The following is a 16,924-nucleotide window of genomic DNA, read 5'->3' on the forward strand; positions in this document are numbered from 1 at the left end:
CAAAGATGTTCGTTTTTTAAAATCTATTTATTCTCTTTCATCTATATTTTGGTAAACAGTTTCAAGGCTCGGGGTTCAAACATAAACCAACAGTTTATTAACAGTATATTTATGAAAAATATACATTTCACAATTTTCAAATAAAAACAATACTATGGTAAGTCCCTAAGGCTACTATATTTTTAGCTGATGATTCAGATCATAGACAAGGTAAGTAGTAGGTACTCTAGTCTCGAGGGCGACAGACACGTTTAAAGCACATTGCAGGTTTTTTGTACATTGATCATGGATCCCGATGGACACTTGAATACTTCAGTCGCGCTCCCGCCTTGGGCAACGAGCCAACCCAATCTGCAATAGTTTCATTATTCAATTAGAAGCCAATAAAAAGGTCTTAAAAGCTTACATATTATCAAACTCGGGAGCATTGGTATCAATGCCCAAGTAATTCGATTCGGCGCACAGCTCCTGAGCCGAGACTAAAAAGAAGATTTGTGTCGGCGTTAGATTGAGGCCTGGTAACCTTGCCATTCCCTTGATGGGTCCGGTTAGGGAGAGCATTGAGTGGTATGAGATCTGCATTCCTCCCGAATGAATCAGTATATCCATGCGGCTATAGTTCGAGAATATGTTCACAGAATGTGGAACACAACGCATGGCCTTCTCGTCAAACGATTTGGTAATCGAACGCAAAATCTCCTTCGCAATGGATACACCAACAGAGGCGTAATGTAAATATGGAGGCAACACAGCATTGAAATACGGTATGAGGATGACAGATAATGGGACAACTGCGAATATTTACAAAATTATTAAGAAGCTTTAATGCATTATGTAAGTATGCAAATACAGACCGATAGAATGGCTAAGGGTGTCGTAGAATATAGTCGAAACGATGGGGTAGGCCCAGCTGTAGAAATATAGGTTTTAAATAGAGAAGCCATGAGTTAAAACCAAGCCCTTACGCATCATGGGAGCCTCCTCCATGCAAGTTAATATCCGTTGGTACCAGCTTGTTCTTCTTGTATATCTCCAGGATGTTTTGAAACCAACACTCGGCGGTTATGTCCAAGGTTTGAAGGGTTCTCAGTAAATCCGTGGTATTTGAAAAGCCATCCCAGGTCTGTGACTGGATCTTTAATGCCGATAATTTCACGAGGGCAGCTCCCTTCAGTGAAGGAGCTCTCTTTAGGTGTGCTTTCAAGGATTTAAATATGATCTCCGCCTGAAATTTATGTTAATATTTGATTTTTTATTTCTTTAAAATCTTCCGTAACTATACCCTTTTCGTTATATCCTTCAGATCATCGGATGAGTGCTGAGCAATATACAAGGCCGATGACAATTCGGGCAAGGCCCACATCGTAGATCGCGTGCATACCTCGGGACTGGGATAATCCCTGGGCAGTATTTCTAAAGCGCTCAGCAAAAGCAGCGAGTTGTGTGCCACTCGGGTTGGATACTTGGTAAGAAAATATTCTAAGGCCTTCAGATAATCACTATTTCTGACAACGATGGGTCCACTCCAATTCGATGGTATTAACAGGGTCCAATTTAGCTGGAGACAATAAGGAAATAAACTTTTAAACTAGAAATATCTAACACAGAACAGTTTGGCTTAATTAGGATATCTTTTTGATTCAAAGTTAGTTTCCTTTCTCATAATAATATGTATATTCAGTTTTTATACTCACAACTGGGTACAAGTCTTGTAGGTTGGATACATTATATAAAACAGTGCTGTCCCAGAAGCCTCGGCGAGAGTGCTCCACTTGGAGCTGAAATTGTTATTAATTAATATATAAGTAATATATTAAATATTTTGAACTTACCTTGTTTAGGTCCTTAATAAATTCAAAAATTGTATCCTTCTCAGACACTCTTTGAGCATATGACACAAAATATGGTAGAAAATTGTCGATTAAATCGGCCAATAGTTTCGGTAGTCCTTGTCGAATACGACTTGGTGGTGCTTTCGGGCTCATCCAGCGAATTTTGCGCTAAGTAAATATATTCTATATTCAGTAAACATCATTTTATATAAATATTAACAGCCACCTCAAGTATAGTTGACGATGTACTGGGTCCACTGATTATGAGTAGAATGTGCGGCCTCCTTCCATAGCTTAGATCGTAATACAAGTCCACCAAGGGACTTGGACCGAGATCATAAATTTTAGCTATCAAAGGCGCTATGCTGGAGGGTCCCACTGAGCCAACAGGTATATATCCACCCAAAGAATCCAAAATGTGGTGCATAATAGTAGAGTTAGTTGTCTGCTGCAGGCAGCTTTCGAACAAATTGTGCAATATATTAAAAGTGTCGTTCATTATTTTGTTTTGAAAAAGATCTGAAAGGAAGAAGCTTGAAAAAATCCTTGTTAAGACGAGGAAAATTTACAAAATCTTACACAGCATTTGTGAGTCGACACTTTTCTGCGAGTTCCCCATTTCGATGAGGTTCGTTATGTTCTTATTTCGGGTATTGCGCCAGCAGCTAAACTTTTTGAACTCGGTGCACGGATCCTTGTTCCAATTGAGTCTGGCCTGGATGCTGGAGGCCACTGCTTCGCAAATGGGATCCGTGCATTCGGGCGGTGCTGAGACGGCGGGCGAGCATCGATCCCCCTCCATATAACAATCTCGCGGCAGGGGAGAGGGTGCGGTGCTTATCAAAAATAAAATGGGCGATGCTACCAGCAATGTGGTCACCAGCAAGGTGGCCGAAGTGATGGCCATTTTGTGCACCGCCGCGGAGGTACGCAGCCATATACACGGGGCACAGCATATCCATCCAATAATACTATTCTGTAATTTTAATTAAATAAAATGTTGTAAAATTATTAAATCTATTTTTTTCTATTTTTAACCAAGAAAAGTTTCTATATAACAGAGTTAATCGCACATTATTTGTTTTTGTAATCTCAAAAGAGAGCTGCCTCTCTGTATTCTAATGCCTTTTTCTTAAACTAAACTAAAAAAATTTAATTTAATTTAATTTTAAAATAAAAAAGCACACGACATATTATTCTGATCCACTCTATGCAAAGGTCAAAGTTTAAGCAATATGTATTCCACAACGCAACATCTCATTACCTTATTATATCGCGTATTGAAGTTTTCGATGTTCGCACTGTCAATCATTTCAATCTCATCGGATTTGCCCATCTGCTTGGACCCCACGGGCGTCTTAAAGGACAATTGCTTCTGGAGCAGGGAGGCACTGCTCCCGCCGGATGGATTCGCCGTCGTAATAAGATTCCGGCCATGACCGTTGTTCCCCAAGCCGGCAACGCCGTTCTTTCGGAATACATTACGTGCACTGGAATCAGCTGTCATTGTTTGGATATGTTTCTGAAAATTGAATTTCCTCCAACAACTGCCAGCATATAAAAATGGCTTCACGCAGCTATCTGTATCTGTGCGGCGTGAGTGGGGGGCTTCCTAGTGGGTGTTGTTGCTACCAGAAAGGATATATCGAAAATATATATTTATTTATTTTGCTGGAGAATTAATCAATACCATTTGTTTGCTTACCGCACATTTGTCCCCAGAGATCCTATTAGCAGTCCATTCGCTTGGCTCGTATTTCGAATTGACAGATTTATGTGCGAGTCAGGCCCACAGGAAAAGTTTTTATTTTTATTTTTAGTAATTACTAATTTCTATTATTTGTGCCATTACAAGTTTACGAGCAGAAGTGAGTTTTTCTGCCAAAAAAGGAAATGATGACCACTGGCAACACCACTCGCGATTATTCTCTCGAAAGCTCCAGGCAGAAAGCTGTTCCTGGAAAAGCTTTTCCCCAACGCACGTAGCCACATGTATTACACGTTGCCCATATTTAAATATTTTGGCCCAAACTACACCCTGGAGCGGGCGGGGGGAGGCTCATTGAGTTCTCAGAGCTATTTACGGTATGTTTGGGTGAGAGTTTCAACGGTTTTTTTGAACGAAAAACAGCTTGTTTAGAAGTAAAAAAGCAAAACTCTCAAATCGTCAAGGTTGAAAAACGTAAGCTAGGACTTGGTAAAATCCAACTAATTAAACAAATAAATAATAAAATTAATAAAATAAAATGATAAACTATATATAAATGACAAATCAAACTATTTAACACCTAAATATTTCAAAAACATAACAAATTTAAAAATATTTTAAAGGATTGTGATATAAAAGTTTAAGTTAAGTTTTAAACATAAAGACAAGCCAAAGCTATAGAATATAATATATAATATAAATAAAGTTTAAAGCCGTTCAGCTAAATATTTCAAGTATAACGAATTCAAAAATATTTTAAAGAATTAAAATATAAAATTAAAATCAAACAAGACAAAGTTATGGAATATAAAATATACTTTCATTATAAACATCCTTTAAATAATTCACAAAAAACCTTAAAATGTAAATATAAAATGTAAAGACGTTTGGATTGTTTTGTTATTTTGTGCATTTATCGTTTATTTTCGAAGTTTCGGTTTCATATATCTTTGGCGTAGAAAGTATTATATTTGTTAAAGCTATGAGTTGTGTTGCAGGCAGAAAAAGTTGACCTTCTTGTTTTTAATATAAAAGCTATTTCCGTTTAATTTATTATAAAGCAGTTCAAAAACTACATTTTTATATTCGTTGTCTCCTATAACAGTTTTATATGTTGTGTTTAATCCTCTGCCTTAATGCGAAAATTTGAATACAAAAATAATTTGGCTTACTACCAAGTATTACTGACTGGACAAAAGCTTCGAACATTTAGCTAAATAGATGCTTAAGCCTCGCTTAATGTGTGCTTCCGGGTCTCTTATAGGAATATCTTCTCCTTGTCGCAGTTCTTGAAGTATCCATCGTACTTGCTGAGCTCCCTGGCCGTACCGGAGGTGGTCACCATGGAGGGGAGGGCTCTTAAAAATCCGTGCAAGCCGCACGGAATCGGCGGCGTTGGTGGCACTGACAGTCCACATCGATTGTACAGGAAGGGCATGATTCCGGTAACATTGGTGTGAAGAGTCAGCACTGCCTCCAAGTCGGACTCTTGGGCGTGCATCAGGAACTGATTGTAGGCACTGGATGGTATCATCCCGAAGTGATCGAACGAATCTACATACGCCTCGGTGTCCCGCTTGTAGTTCTCCAGAAAGTCGCCCAGAAGCTTGGCTACCATTGCCGATCGGGCCTTGCTGGCCACCTTGAGGCTCTGCATATTCCGGAACACAACTGGCGGCTTCACGGCTCCCCCGAATTTGTTCAAAAACTTCAGGATAATTTTCTCGTGATTGTCCTTGGGATCCTCGGTTAGGCGGCGTAGCACCGACTCCAAATACAAGCTGAAAGTCTGCCGCGCCTGGAACTGAGTCAGTTCCGATCCATTGGAAATCTTCTTAAGCATCACCTTGCGCAGCCTGCGGCCCTCCTCCTCACACTTGGCCACCGCCGCCTTCTTGACGAACGGAATCTCTGAATCGGTCTCCAGGGCCCTCTCGTACTGCCCAATGCGGTTCTCCTCCGAGTTATCGTCTCTGCCATGCCGGCCTGCATCCTGGCAGTATAGATTCAGATGCAGCATTTGGTTGTAGTTGTGTTGCAAGACCGGTGTCTGGAATGTCTGACTTTGCACCGTCGGCGTGGAAATGGGAATGCCAGTACTGGAGTCTAGGAAGTTACCATAACGCTGCATGGAGTCGTCCGTGGGGAAAATACGTACGAATCCGCCGCGGCGGGAATACTGTTGGCGTGTATGGCGCAAAATGCGCTGCTCTTCGCCGGTAAGTTGGGCCTGAACGTTGGCAGCGGCTGCCGCTGCTCCTCCCTTCTTCTTCGTTTTCTTTGACTTTTGCGCGAGGGCGACGCCGGGGTAGGCGGTTGGCTGCCTTTGGCAGCTGGAACTACGTTGGAATCGCGACCATTTCTGGTCGTAGTGAGATCTCATTTCTGGACTATAGGCCGGAATGCCAACGCAGGTGAGTAGGTCGGCCATCAGGCATGACTTCACCTTCGTGTCCAACGGACTATCAACGCCCATTGATGGCGACAGATTGATTTCCAGAAGCCATGGCTTCAGGGCGTTGTCTATCAATATATCGAAGCCGTACAGCTCGAAGCAGTTGTTGCCGTTGGGCACGAACATGCGGCAGGCGGAAATGACGGATTGTGCACAGGCCAGGACGGCCTTAATAATCAAATCCTCAATGTTCAGCATCAGTTGACGCGTATCACAACTCTGGAGTTTAAGGTGCCTCAAAAGGGCCGACAGCGTCCATTTGTGGCCCACATCCTCGTCCTGGGCATCGGAGCTCCGTATGTAATCCGAATGGTACTTGTTGATGCTGTAGTTGCACAGGTGCATGCAGGGATTCCATAGGTTATCAGCGTGCCGGTCATATTTCACTGTGGCCAGACGCACGATGCCCTCCTCGTAAAGATAAATAATCAGGGGATCAAAGGAAGTCACTAGCACGTAAACGCGTAAATCACACTTGTGGCCGTCGATGCACAGCGGGTCCACAATATACTTGGAGACAAGCACCTGTTCGTCCTGCGGAATTTGGTCGGGCTGCAAGGAATAAATATTTTAATATTTTTAAGTGAAAAAATGCAGAAATCTTAATATTACCGAATTAACTATAAATATTCCCCTTCCACGGCTGGACGCTGCCGGCTTTACTATCCACGGTCCGCGATGCTTGTTGTGGGCCACACACAGGTCCCGGGACTCAATGGGCAGGACAAAGGACTGAGGCACAATATCAAAATGTTTCATCCCACGGAGATGCTGCATACGCTCAATGTTCTTGTACAGCCTGTCCTTTCGCGTTAGCTCGTAGGATCTGTAAATTGTAAAAAGCAAATTAGCATAGAGCAAAGACTTTGGCGTTTTTACGGTCACCTGGGGAAATGATTAACCCTTTGATACGGCGCCAGATTTCTGACAATATCCAATTTCATGTGGACACCCGTCCAGAGGAGGTTAAAATTATTTTCACCCTGCGCTTCGGTAAGGCCATGGACATTGAAGAGCTTTCGCAGCAACTTGGTTTCCGTTTGCTGGAATTTGTACGTTATGTTAAGCTTATAGGCCGGCATGTTGACGCCACATTCAACCTCGTCCTCGCTGGTTGCCTCCGGATCCTCCTCGCTGGCTTCAGCCGTATTCGTTCGGGATTGGGCTGGTCCCAGGGAATCGTATCCACTCTCCTTAGACATTTCATCTTCAGCTAATTTTATATTTATGGAATTCTGACTAGCCTTAAGTACTCGCGATTTGTTTTCAATACTGCGCGAAGGCTCGGCTTCGCCTTCGCTGGAAATGGACGTATCACTCGAGGAATATCGGTTAAGCATCTTCTTAAAGGGGCTACAAAACTTTAATTTATCCGATTTATCACAATTTTGTGGATTTTTTATTAAATAAATATTTTTCTGCGTGGAGCCGCCGCTTAGAGCATCGTTGCTACAGGCTGGCGCAGACGTTTCCGCCTTTTGGCATGAAGCGTAATCTTCCCTGTTCTTGGTCTCGAGCAGCGCCTGGGCGGAGGACCTTTCCGATAGGGTCTTGCGGGTCTTCGGATTGAGTATGTTCGTTCTAAAAACCAGGACTGCCTCGCGAGAGCCCAGCTTTCCACTAGTAATCCAATCATCCTGCTTTAGATATTCTAAATTGGCTCTACAGCACCATGTACACCGAAACAAATAAAGTATTAATGTCAAAGCGAACAGCAAATTAAAACATGAAACATTTATTTTGTGCCCCAAGTTACAGATAAAATAAATATGTTTTATTTACCAAGTTATTATTATTTTTATCAATTGAACGCTTGAAGCTACAGAATAGGTGTTTCGTTTAAAAAATACTCAACTTACGAAGAACTTGTATGTGGTTCACACAAGGAAGAAGGCATAACGACTTCTGAAATTGTGAAATAAATATATAAATATTTGTATATCAGACTAAATTCTATGTTTTTACTAAACCTAAGATGGTAAGTGCATATTGATCAGTGGCGTGGGCGTATGATTTTTTAAGAGGAAGAATTGATTTTAAGAAACGGTTAGAAGGCAATAAGTTCGACAATTGTGCTAGTAAGACTGAGCTGTGCCGAGGATCCTTCCACACGAACGCTGACATTAAAGGTGTGAGCAATGTTGTATCAAGAACTTCTCAGGAACCACGCCATTTACGCTGTTAATGGATTATAATTTAAGGGAAAGTGCTAAGAATTCGGTGCCCTTGTGAAAAAGGAAGAAGTCACTACATCGATTCATCTTTCCTTCACCAGTTTAATTGTGTAAGCCGAGATTTAATCGAATTCGAATCTATGATACTGGGTGTTGTTCTTGTTAAAATCTGCACCTTATCAACTATTGAATCCACTGAGAAATGCAATCCATTTAGGGCCGGTTTCTACACTCACTGTTAAAGGAAAGATAAGTACAAGATAAGCTTGCCGTTAAGTTAATTGGTTTTCCAATTAATTCAAACGCGAAATAATGAAAGAGTGCTGATAAGCACCGATTTGTGTTGCGAAGAGCAGCATAGAAATTTACTCTACTCAAAACCAGCTGCTATACTGCTTTTGTGTCGAACCGTAAAAGGTTTTATAGGGGTGTCCCTGTCAATGTTAACTCTTGTAATTACACAGTTAGTAGCTGCATTTTCAGGACTTTATATGTACTCCAAAAAATTTAACAGTGACCATAGAAACTTGACCTTAGACTTTAAATGGATATCAGTTTATTAAGGATCTGCACGGGAATGAATAACTTATAAAGAATAAGATTCGATTTGATTCGTACCTTTTCCCAAAACATAAAACACCCCATCTCTGGAGGTTCCGGTGGCTTTCAAGCAAGATGCAGAAGATTGATCTATAATAAAACCAATATTTAGGAGCGAAAGATGTTGGGTTTTTATTCTAAGCGTTTGTAGCGCGACTAAGACATCTAAAAAACTAATTGGCGGCGAGTTGGGGAGATCTGAGTACCTTAAAGTATCCCCAAAAGTTTTGGCTTGTTTTACGGTATTCTGTGAAGACATTTATTGAATCCATATTATCCTTGATTGTACAAATTAAGGGTTTACAAATTCAATCCAACCATTGGAGTTTTAGATAATTGCTGCAGTTCGGGTTCAGTTCCATCTTTAAAGCACATCTTTGCTTGTTCGTTACAATCCTCCTTACTGTTGATGTATTATCCACGTGCGGTTCGGTTTCAGTTCAAACTTAAGGACTATGTATAAAGCCTGTTTCCGAGAACACATACATATTTCTCCAGCCTCATTTTATGTCGATTCTACTAGCAGAAGTTTTTGCGAAGTAGAATTTAAGCTTTAAGGTTGTATGTAGTGCCACTGGAACCAGGCCATCTTATAAAAATACAATTGAACTTAAGCCTTATATTTAGTTTTTTTTTTATTATTTATATTTAATATTTTTGAGTAGTTTAAAAAGGAAGTATGTTGCTTGCCTAATTAGCGGGCGACTTGATCTAGACGTTTAGTTTTTCTTTTACAATATTTTGGAACGGTCAAAACAACTAATTTTATTTCTGCCTTTGGAACGATAGAACCAATTGATCATAGATATTTTTATTTTAAAAATAAGGAAGTGTTACGTTGGCAATCACACATAATTACCACTTTAAAAATTACTAAACTTGGTAAAAAAAAAAAATACATTATCATATCTATCTGGTTAGCTACCTCTAATTTCGTTGTTTTCCAGAGTAAAGAAATGTATTCCTTGCACTGAAATAATTATAATACGCTACAAATATATTTTACAATAAAAAAACGGAAAAATTAATGTTGTAAAATAATGTAGACATGTAAATATATTCTGATCTTTGAAGTGTGTATGTATGTTGCAAATGATTAAACTAAAAGGTGTCGAATTATGAAGTTTATTTACATTACATTGTTAAAATGTTGTACAGATCTTCAATGTATGCGGATGGTTTGTAAATTCAGTGATTACATCATTGTAAAATTATACAGGTAGGTGTTCAATCATAATTCTAATTCATATTTAAGCTAACATAATCATTATCATTTAGAAATTCCTTCGGCTTGTGTTGGTGTTGTTGTATGTTGGATTCAAATGGGTATTGAAGTTGAAAAGCGACGAAGTGCTTATATCGTTCCGCAGAACGCTGCTGGTAGGATTCAGTGACGGTCCAGTGCCAAACTGACTGTTTTGATACGATGATGTCGATGATGATAATACGCCAGATCCAAACAGTCCACGATCAGCCGAAAACGCGCTTGTGGTGTTAGTTATGCTGTTAGTGTTTTGGTTATTAAAGCGAGCCACATTTGAGGGATAGTTTTGACCAGTATACATACTGGTCGTGTTGCTCGCATTGTTCGCGACATTTAAATTTCTAGCCGAGTGTTGTGTCAACAAGTTATCATTGTTAATTGGGTTTGAAATCAGGGGACTTGGACGTACTGGGGATAAAGAATTTTCCGAGTAATTGCTGGCATAATTTCCAGAGTCTCTGGGAAGATTATTTCCCATGTAGCTGGGGAGATTATTTCCCGAATTGCTAGGGAGATATCCAGAGTTGTTGTGGAGATGATTTCCAGAGTTGCTGCGTAACTGATTGTCCAAGTTGGAGGGTAGATAATTTCCCGAGTTGCTTGGGGCTTCACCAATATCCTGACGTTTCTTTTGCTCAATCATCGTATAAACTTGAAGGATTTTCTGCAGTTCTTCGCGATTAATGGATGTTTTGCCCTGGGATACCAATGACGATGCCAATTTGGCTGCTAATTCAGTTTTATTCAACGGCTTTTCGACGTTTTGCTGAATTCGGTTTACAATTTGCGGCGTTTGCTTTTCAACAATAGGAAGTGCGACGGTATCTTTGGGATTGGTGTATTTGCTGGCCACTTCAAGCAATAGTTCCGTGTCACTAATCGCCTTCTTCAATGCTCGCTCCTTGGTGGGATCGTAGATCTGCGAAATCAAGAGGCCAGTAAACTTTTCCTTTGCCGTCTCCAAGATGGCACAATTCTCTGCTGTCAGCGTTAGGCTATGTATTTGCTCGGGATAAAGTTTTTGGGCCTGCAAGGCTTTGGCCAGCATTTCGGTAATAAAAGGCCCCAAGCTACCAAGGTAATCCTCCAAAGCAGTTAAAAGGCGCAGAACGTGAATCACATTGGGAGGAGCCTCAGTCTCCTCATCGACTGACATTTTCTGAACGTCTCTATTGGCTACTGGCTCGTTGTGGGTTATTACAGGGGAAGAAGGTGGCTCGGGAACATTGACATGATACTTTTTGTTACTCAATTCATTATTAGTCATGGGCAGGCACAATCTTTCGCGGCATTTTACTTTGATGTTCTCAATGTCCTGGTCATACAGTTCTTCAAGGCGATTGTTAAAGAAATGAATCCATTCGTTTTGATAGTTGTACGAACGATGGTTGATCCCGGCGAGAACAAGCTCGTCCTTGCGGCGCTTCCAGAACATTTGCCACTCGCTCTGATAATTCGGATGCTGCTCCGGGTCAGACTTGTACGTTGCAAACGAGTTGTTCAGTTCGCGAACCTTCATATCGACCATGTGACGGTAGGCCTGCCAGATGTCCCCTTCTCTCAGTGGAGACACCGACCAGCGTTCGAGGTTCCATAGCTTGTTCTTCATGGGATTCGTTGTTGCCACCCTCTTTCTTTGTTGTGGAGACTTGGACCGGGAGCGCTTCGAGCTTCGGGACTTCTGATTATCTCCCGAGGATTGCCTAGTGTCTCGAAGAAAATTCTCAACCATTCGCTTGTGCGTCTCATCGTCGACGGTATTTGATGGGACATTGCTCGCCGCCACAGGCATATTCTGGTAGCCCACAGCATAATTCGAGGCCGGAGGACACATGTAGGGATTCGGGTTTTCCATGTTCATAACGCACTGGGTGTTGCTTCGTGCATTTTTTATTAACTCATCCACCTCTTGCGCGTCCACGACATGCGTAAACGATGGACCCACCTTCTCCGAGGCATGGAATCGATTAAAGGCCTTGGAGATCAGAGACTGACGATCTTTGGCAAAGAAGTGCTCATAGCATTGGAAGGGCGTCTTTCGACCATGATGCGTCTCAATGGCCAGGGCAAGCTTATCGAATATGGGAATCATGATCTTGCAGACATCGCTCTCGGGCACATTGGACACATACTGGCGGAACTGACGCATGGCAGTCGGATAATGCTTGTCAAAGTACTTGAGACGGTGGTTGTAGCCCAACAAATGGTTGTGCATTGATTGCTCGGTGACGGTTATTTCGCATAAGCAACACAAATAGCGTATATTCAAGTCGTTCAGACTCCTCACTATTTTCAAAACGTACTCAACTCCAACCAGCTTCATGATTTCGTCTTGATGTGAATTGGAATCAAAGGTAATGCCAGTTGGTTTATTCGATGTGCCAGGATAGGACGGAGCTGCACGTGGTATCCCTGGGCCGCCATAAGACGAAGGTGCTATTACCTTTTCAGCGGGAACAGAGCGAACGGGAGCCACGGCATTCTTGCTTGGCAATCTCTGTATAGGTAAAATATTTCTGGTTCCTGCATGATTAGGCGGCGTAGACTTTTGCTTGGATCCCGCCTGGTTAGCCATTGGTTTGTTTAGACCACCTTGGTTAGCCGTTGGGTTCTTTGGACCACCTTGATTGGGCATATTTTGTTTGGGAGCTGATTGATTGGGCACAGGTTGCTTTGTAGCTGCTTGATTCGGCATAGGTTTCGGCTTTGGAGCTGCCTGATTCGGAGCTGCCTGACTCGGACCAGCTTGATTGGGTTTGAGGTTCTTGGGACCGGCCAAGTTCTTGTCACCCTCTGCCGGCTGATCCTCATCTATAATGATGACATCGTTGTTGTCATCTGTTACAGGCTCTGGGGTAGCACTGATTAGGTTCGCCAGCGGAACACAGGTTATTTTGGTGGCGAGTGGATTTTTCACTATGTCTGGTGATTTCTTCGAATTGGATTGTTGCATCCCACCTTGGCCTTGTTGTGTTCTTTGTTGGCCCTGCGGAGGCTTAGTCTGACTTTGTGTTTGTTGTGGAGCCTGTGCTTTCTGTGGCTGAGACTGTGCTTTCTGTTGAGACTGTTCTTTCTGTTGAGGCTGTTCTTTCTGTGGCTGGGATTGTGCTTTCTGTGGCTGGTTCTGTTCTTTTTGTGCCTGAGTATTTGGTTTTCCTGGTTGGGACTGTGGTTTTACTTGAGGCTGCGCTTTTTGTCCCAGATTATTTGACCCTCCCGTGTTCTTATTAGTGTTTGATAGGGCCGTCAAGTTGGGTCCTTTTTTCATCCCCGGACTTTGAAGGGTCCTGTTCGCTTGGTTATTACCACCAGCAGCATTTGGAGTGGCTTTCTGTGGCGCTACGTTTCCACTTGTGTTAGCTGCTGGCTTGGCCACGTTGTTATCGTTTTTGTTTTGAACCTTATTAGTGTTGGAAGTATTCTGATTCTTGGATATGGAAGGTGAGTTGATTTTGTTGCCGGCAGCTTGCTTTGGAGCACCGAGTGGCTTAATTCTGATTTGCCATTGTGGATTACCGATCAATAGTGCGTTGTGCTTCTTACCACTGAGGTGGCTGAAGAGATTTTTTTCCCCCCATTGTACGACATTGCAGCAGTTGCATTGGTACTTTCCCTGTTCTTGCAACACCATGCTTTGCCATTTCTGCGACGAAAATTTGCGAAACTCAAATCTGAGCACCTCGTTCAATGATACTGTTGTCAACAACTCAAGAAATTTTGTCCCATCTATGGGTCTGTTGGGCGCAATGTTTTTGGTATTCATCTTGTGTGCTTGTGATACCTATAAACATTAATCGCTGTTCATGTGGCTCGCAGTTAACTAACACTTTTGGTTTCGATTTGGTTATTCGTATCAACAGATACTAATGTGAGTTTTGATTTCAGATATTGAGTGGCTATAAAATTGAAGGAAAAAAAGCTTTTATATAAAATGTATACAAGTAATAGCCAAAATTACTCTTATAAATATTTTTTTTTTTTGTTTTCTATTTATCTAAAACATTAATTATCTATTCTATGTTTCTTAAGCTAGCAGAGAACAAGGAAGCACTTGTCGAACATAGTAGATGCAGGATACGGACATAGATCACAAGTAAAGCAACCAAATACTCGTGGCAGGCGTATGATATTTTCATTATTTGTCGTCCAGAAATTCTAGCTATAATTCCATACATCACATGCACCAGTCCCATCGTATTCGTTTGAATACAACAAAGACGGTATAGTAGCAGAAGTATCAAAAGCAATTGGATAATAGAAGCGATAGATAGCATTTTTAAAGAGCGGGAAGTGGGAGGTAGCCGAAGCTAATTTGCCGCAAAATTAGAACATTATGCGGGAATTATAAAAGAAGTACTCTTTCGTTAGCAGGAATTTATGTGGGGATGTCAGTATCAAAAGTGATTCGATCTAGACATTAATTTGATGCAGATCTCGGGAACTATAAGAGATAAAGTTACGAGATTTGGTACGCTTCCCGGTTACGCTCACAAAATCATCTCTTTTAGTTTTTCCTAAAAAAGATCGAAATTAGATAATGTAATACTTTGCTAAAATCATTGCCATCTTTTTGAATAGTGAATGCGTACTTATTCTACATAAGTTTACATATTTTTTAACTAATACATTTTTTGGATATAGTAAAGTGTACGTTTTTAATCCACATTTCCGTTTGAAGGGTAGACTCCAAGCAACGAATCTAGCCTATATCAAAAAGTCCACCTTTTCATGTACATTTTTGAAACATTGCGGGTTTTTTGAAATGAAAATGTATATAGTAGAAAACCTTTTCCAAGATTTCTTTAAATTTAGAGAATTTCATATCAATCGGACAGTTATCAATAAATGATTACCAGACACAGAAACGTACAATAAATCGTTCTATAAAATAAGAAAAATGTATAAAAACACATATTAAAAAAAAATAATAAAACTACCACTAGAAAAAAAAATTTCAGTTAGTGGAGAATCTGAACACTAGTATTATCTTAATCATTAAGGTTAAGATTAAGAAATACTGACATATTATATTATGTGAAAAACTTGATTCTTGCAATTGTTGTAAGATATATTTCCCAAAATGTATTCAAAAGCACACAATTATGTAAAGGCGATTGATTTAATTAATTAAATATTTTCAACCAGGGGGGGTGGAGAAATCCGAAGATGGGCTGTGAGCATTAAAACATGCTTAAGTCGGTTAACCACCTGCTTTTAGTAGAATGGCATATTTTCTTAACTTGGAATTAATATTTTTCGAGGGATAAACTTTACTTTAATAAAGTAAGTTTTAGCCTTGGCCGTATATTTAGAAGGAGTACCTACTCAAGGACTTTATTCCTCTAATTTTAAATTGTAAAAGAATTCCAGGCAGGCACAAATTCTGATATGGTTTTTTAACTGATAAAATGTAAAATTACATTTTAAAGTAGTTTTCAAAAACCTCATGCCAAATATCAAGATCTCAACATTTTTAGAGACGGTATTTGTTTGTAGTTGTGTTTAAGCTTGCCAACGGTTTTACAAATATCTAAAATTAAAACAAATTGCAGCTTCATTAAAAACAAAGATTTCTCATTAAATTCAGCTGCCGCTTTTTTTAGTGTTTTTCACTAAGAAAAACGTTTGCAACTCCTTATACATCTTGGACTTGAAGCCTCGACTTTATGCGCATTCTAATCGAGTTTCCATTTTAAGATATCTATTGTTTTTTTTCGTTTATACCGTATATCTATGGTTGAGGGTGTAAAAATAGCAGTTAGACCTGCATTACTTGCGAGAAGGGGTGGCAGCAGCAGGCAACAACCCCCGAAACTAGGATAATCAAAAGCTAACATATGCAGGTAAAAGTAAAACGAGGCCTATTGCCGACATGACCTTATTATAACAGAGGCACCGTCGATTTGTATGCGACAAAAATCCGAAAAAGGAGTGAAAACGACGTCATAATATGACATCACGAAGTTCAAATGCGGCTTTTAAGGCCTTCGTTTTCCCCTCCTCGAAATTTGTCGCCGGAAATTGAGTTTGCGATTTCAATCGTAGGAACTGAGGTCAAGGTGATGCCGCATCCATACAGGGAAGCGTAAGCCCGTTAAACGCCGGAGCAGAGCTCCCAAAAAAAGAAGAGACGAAAACAGAAAAACTGCATGTCGCCATTAAAGCGGTATTGATTTTTTTGTTTATGCATGTGTCCCGTTCCGTGTTCATGTGAGAAACCCACTCGCAGGCACACGAGCACGCACTTAAATTAGCCTTATGAATAACTTACTCTATATTGGGAAGTAGTAATATCTTATTTTAGACTCACCGGCGAAACGCAAACGCGACGGCCCCTTTACCAATTGCGATTTCTAGAAGCTCGTGCTCGTGCACCCAATCCAATGGCCAAGATCCCCGTCCTCCTTCTCTTCTTCGGCTCTCTAAACGCTGCTTCGCTGCTACTCTGCTCCGCGGCTCCGCTTCCTCTCACGCATACGCAAAGGCGCAAATTAGCGCCGGATTACGAAAGTACAATGAGAATTTGCGCTAACTTAAATTTGTTACTTGCATTTAAGCCGAAGAGGACAGAGAATTTCGATGGCAACGCATCAAAGAAACAAATGTCAGATATTTTTGGACTGGACTAGGGATGTGAAAAGTCACCAAAATACCCAAATATCGATACATTTTCAAAGAAAACTATCGCGATGTTATGTTTTCAAAATATCTGAATATACAATTTTAATTATAACCCATTTCTGCAGTTTCTATTAATTTCTTAATTTTCGGTTTATGGAGAACGTTTTCTAATCAACAAAAACATCGGACAACAACGGAAGACTTGCAACAAATATCGATGTTTGAAGCATCGATGTTTTCATCAACCTCGTATCGCCATGGCCGTATGAC

At 40.7% G+C, this 16,924-nt stretch overlaps 3 protein-coding genes across 3 annotated transcripts; all 3 read right to left on the reverse strand.

Annotated features, from left to right (window-relative positions):
* Positions 1 to 74: 74 nt before the first annotated feature.
* On the reverse strand, positions 75 to 3,728 carry Nepl16 (Neprilysin-like 16). Its single transcript, XM_017164889.3, has 11 exons — positions 3,538 to 3,728; positions 3,097 to 3,460; positions 2,412 to 2,808; positions 2,059 to 2,351; positions 1,833 to 2,000; positions 1,695 to 1,778; positions 1,283 to 1,558; positions 966 to 1,225; positions 855 to 910; positions 407 to 791; positions 75 to 351 (listed from the first exon to the last, which is right to left on the reverse strand). The coding sequence occupies exons 2-11, from the start codon at positions 3,337 to 3,339 to the stop codon at positions 252 to 254; spliced, it is 2,262 nt and encodes a 753-aa protein (XP_017020378.1). The 5' UTR covers positions 3,340 to 3,460; positions 3,538 to 3,728; the 3' UTR covers positions 75 to 251.
* A 704-nt stretch (positions 3,729 to 4,432) lies between these two features.
* TTLL5 (Tubulin tyrosine ligase-like 5) lies at positions 4,433 to 16,485 on the reverse strand. Its single transcript, XM_017165045.3, has 5 exons — positions 16,344 to 16,485; positions 7,855 to 7,900; positions 6,881 to 7,657; positions 6,608 to 6,821; positions 4,433 to 6,547 (listed from the first exon to the last, which is right to left on the reverse strand). Exons 2-5 carry the CDS (start codon positions 7,890 to 7,892, stop codon positions 4,799 to 4,801), a joined length of 2,778 nt encoding a protein of 925 aa, XP_017020534.1. The 5' UTR covers positions 7,893 to 7,900; positions 16,344 to 16,485; the 3' UTR covers positions 4,433 to 4,798.
* On the reverse strand, positions 9,794 to 16,482 carry LOC108073425 (uncharacterized). Its single transcript, XM_017165044.2, has 2 exons — positions 16,344 to 16,482; positions 9,794 to 13,929 (listed from the first exon to the last, which is right to left on the reverse strand). Exon 2 carries the CDS (start codon positions 13,794 to 13,796, stop codon positions 10,044 to 10,046), a length of 3,753 nt encoding a protein of 1,250 aa, XP_017020533.1. The 5' UTR covers positions 13,797 to 13,929; positions 16,344 to 16,482; the 3' UTR covers positions 9,794 to 10,043.
* Positions 16,486 to 16,924: the final 439 nt, after the last annotated feature.

Source organism: Drosophila kikkawai, chromosome 3R, assembly GCF_030179895.1.
Source record: "Drosophila kikkawai strain 14028-0561.14 chromosome 3R, DkikHiC1v2, whole genome shotgun sequence".
Lineage (NCBI taxonomy): Eukaryota > Metazoa > Arthropoda > Insecta > Diptera > Drosophilidae > Drosophila > Drosophila kikkawai.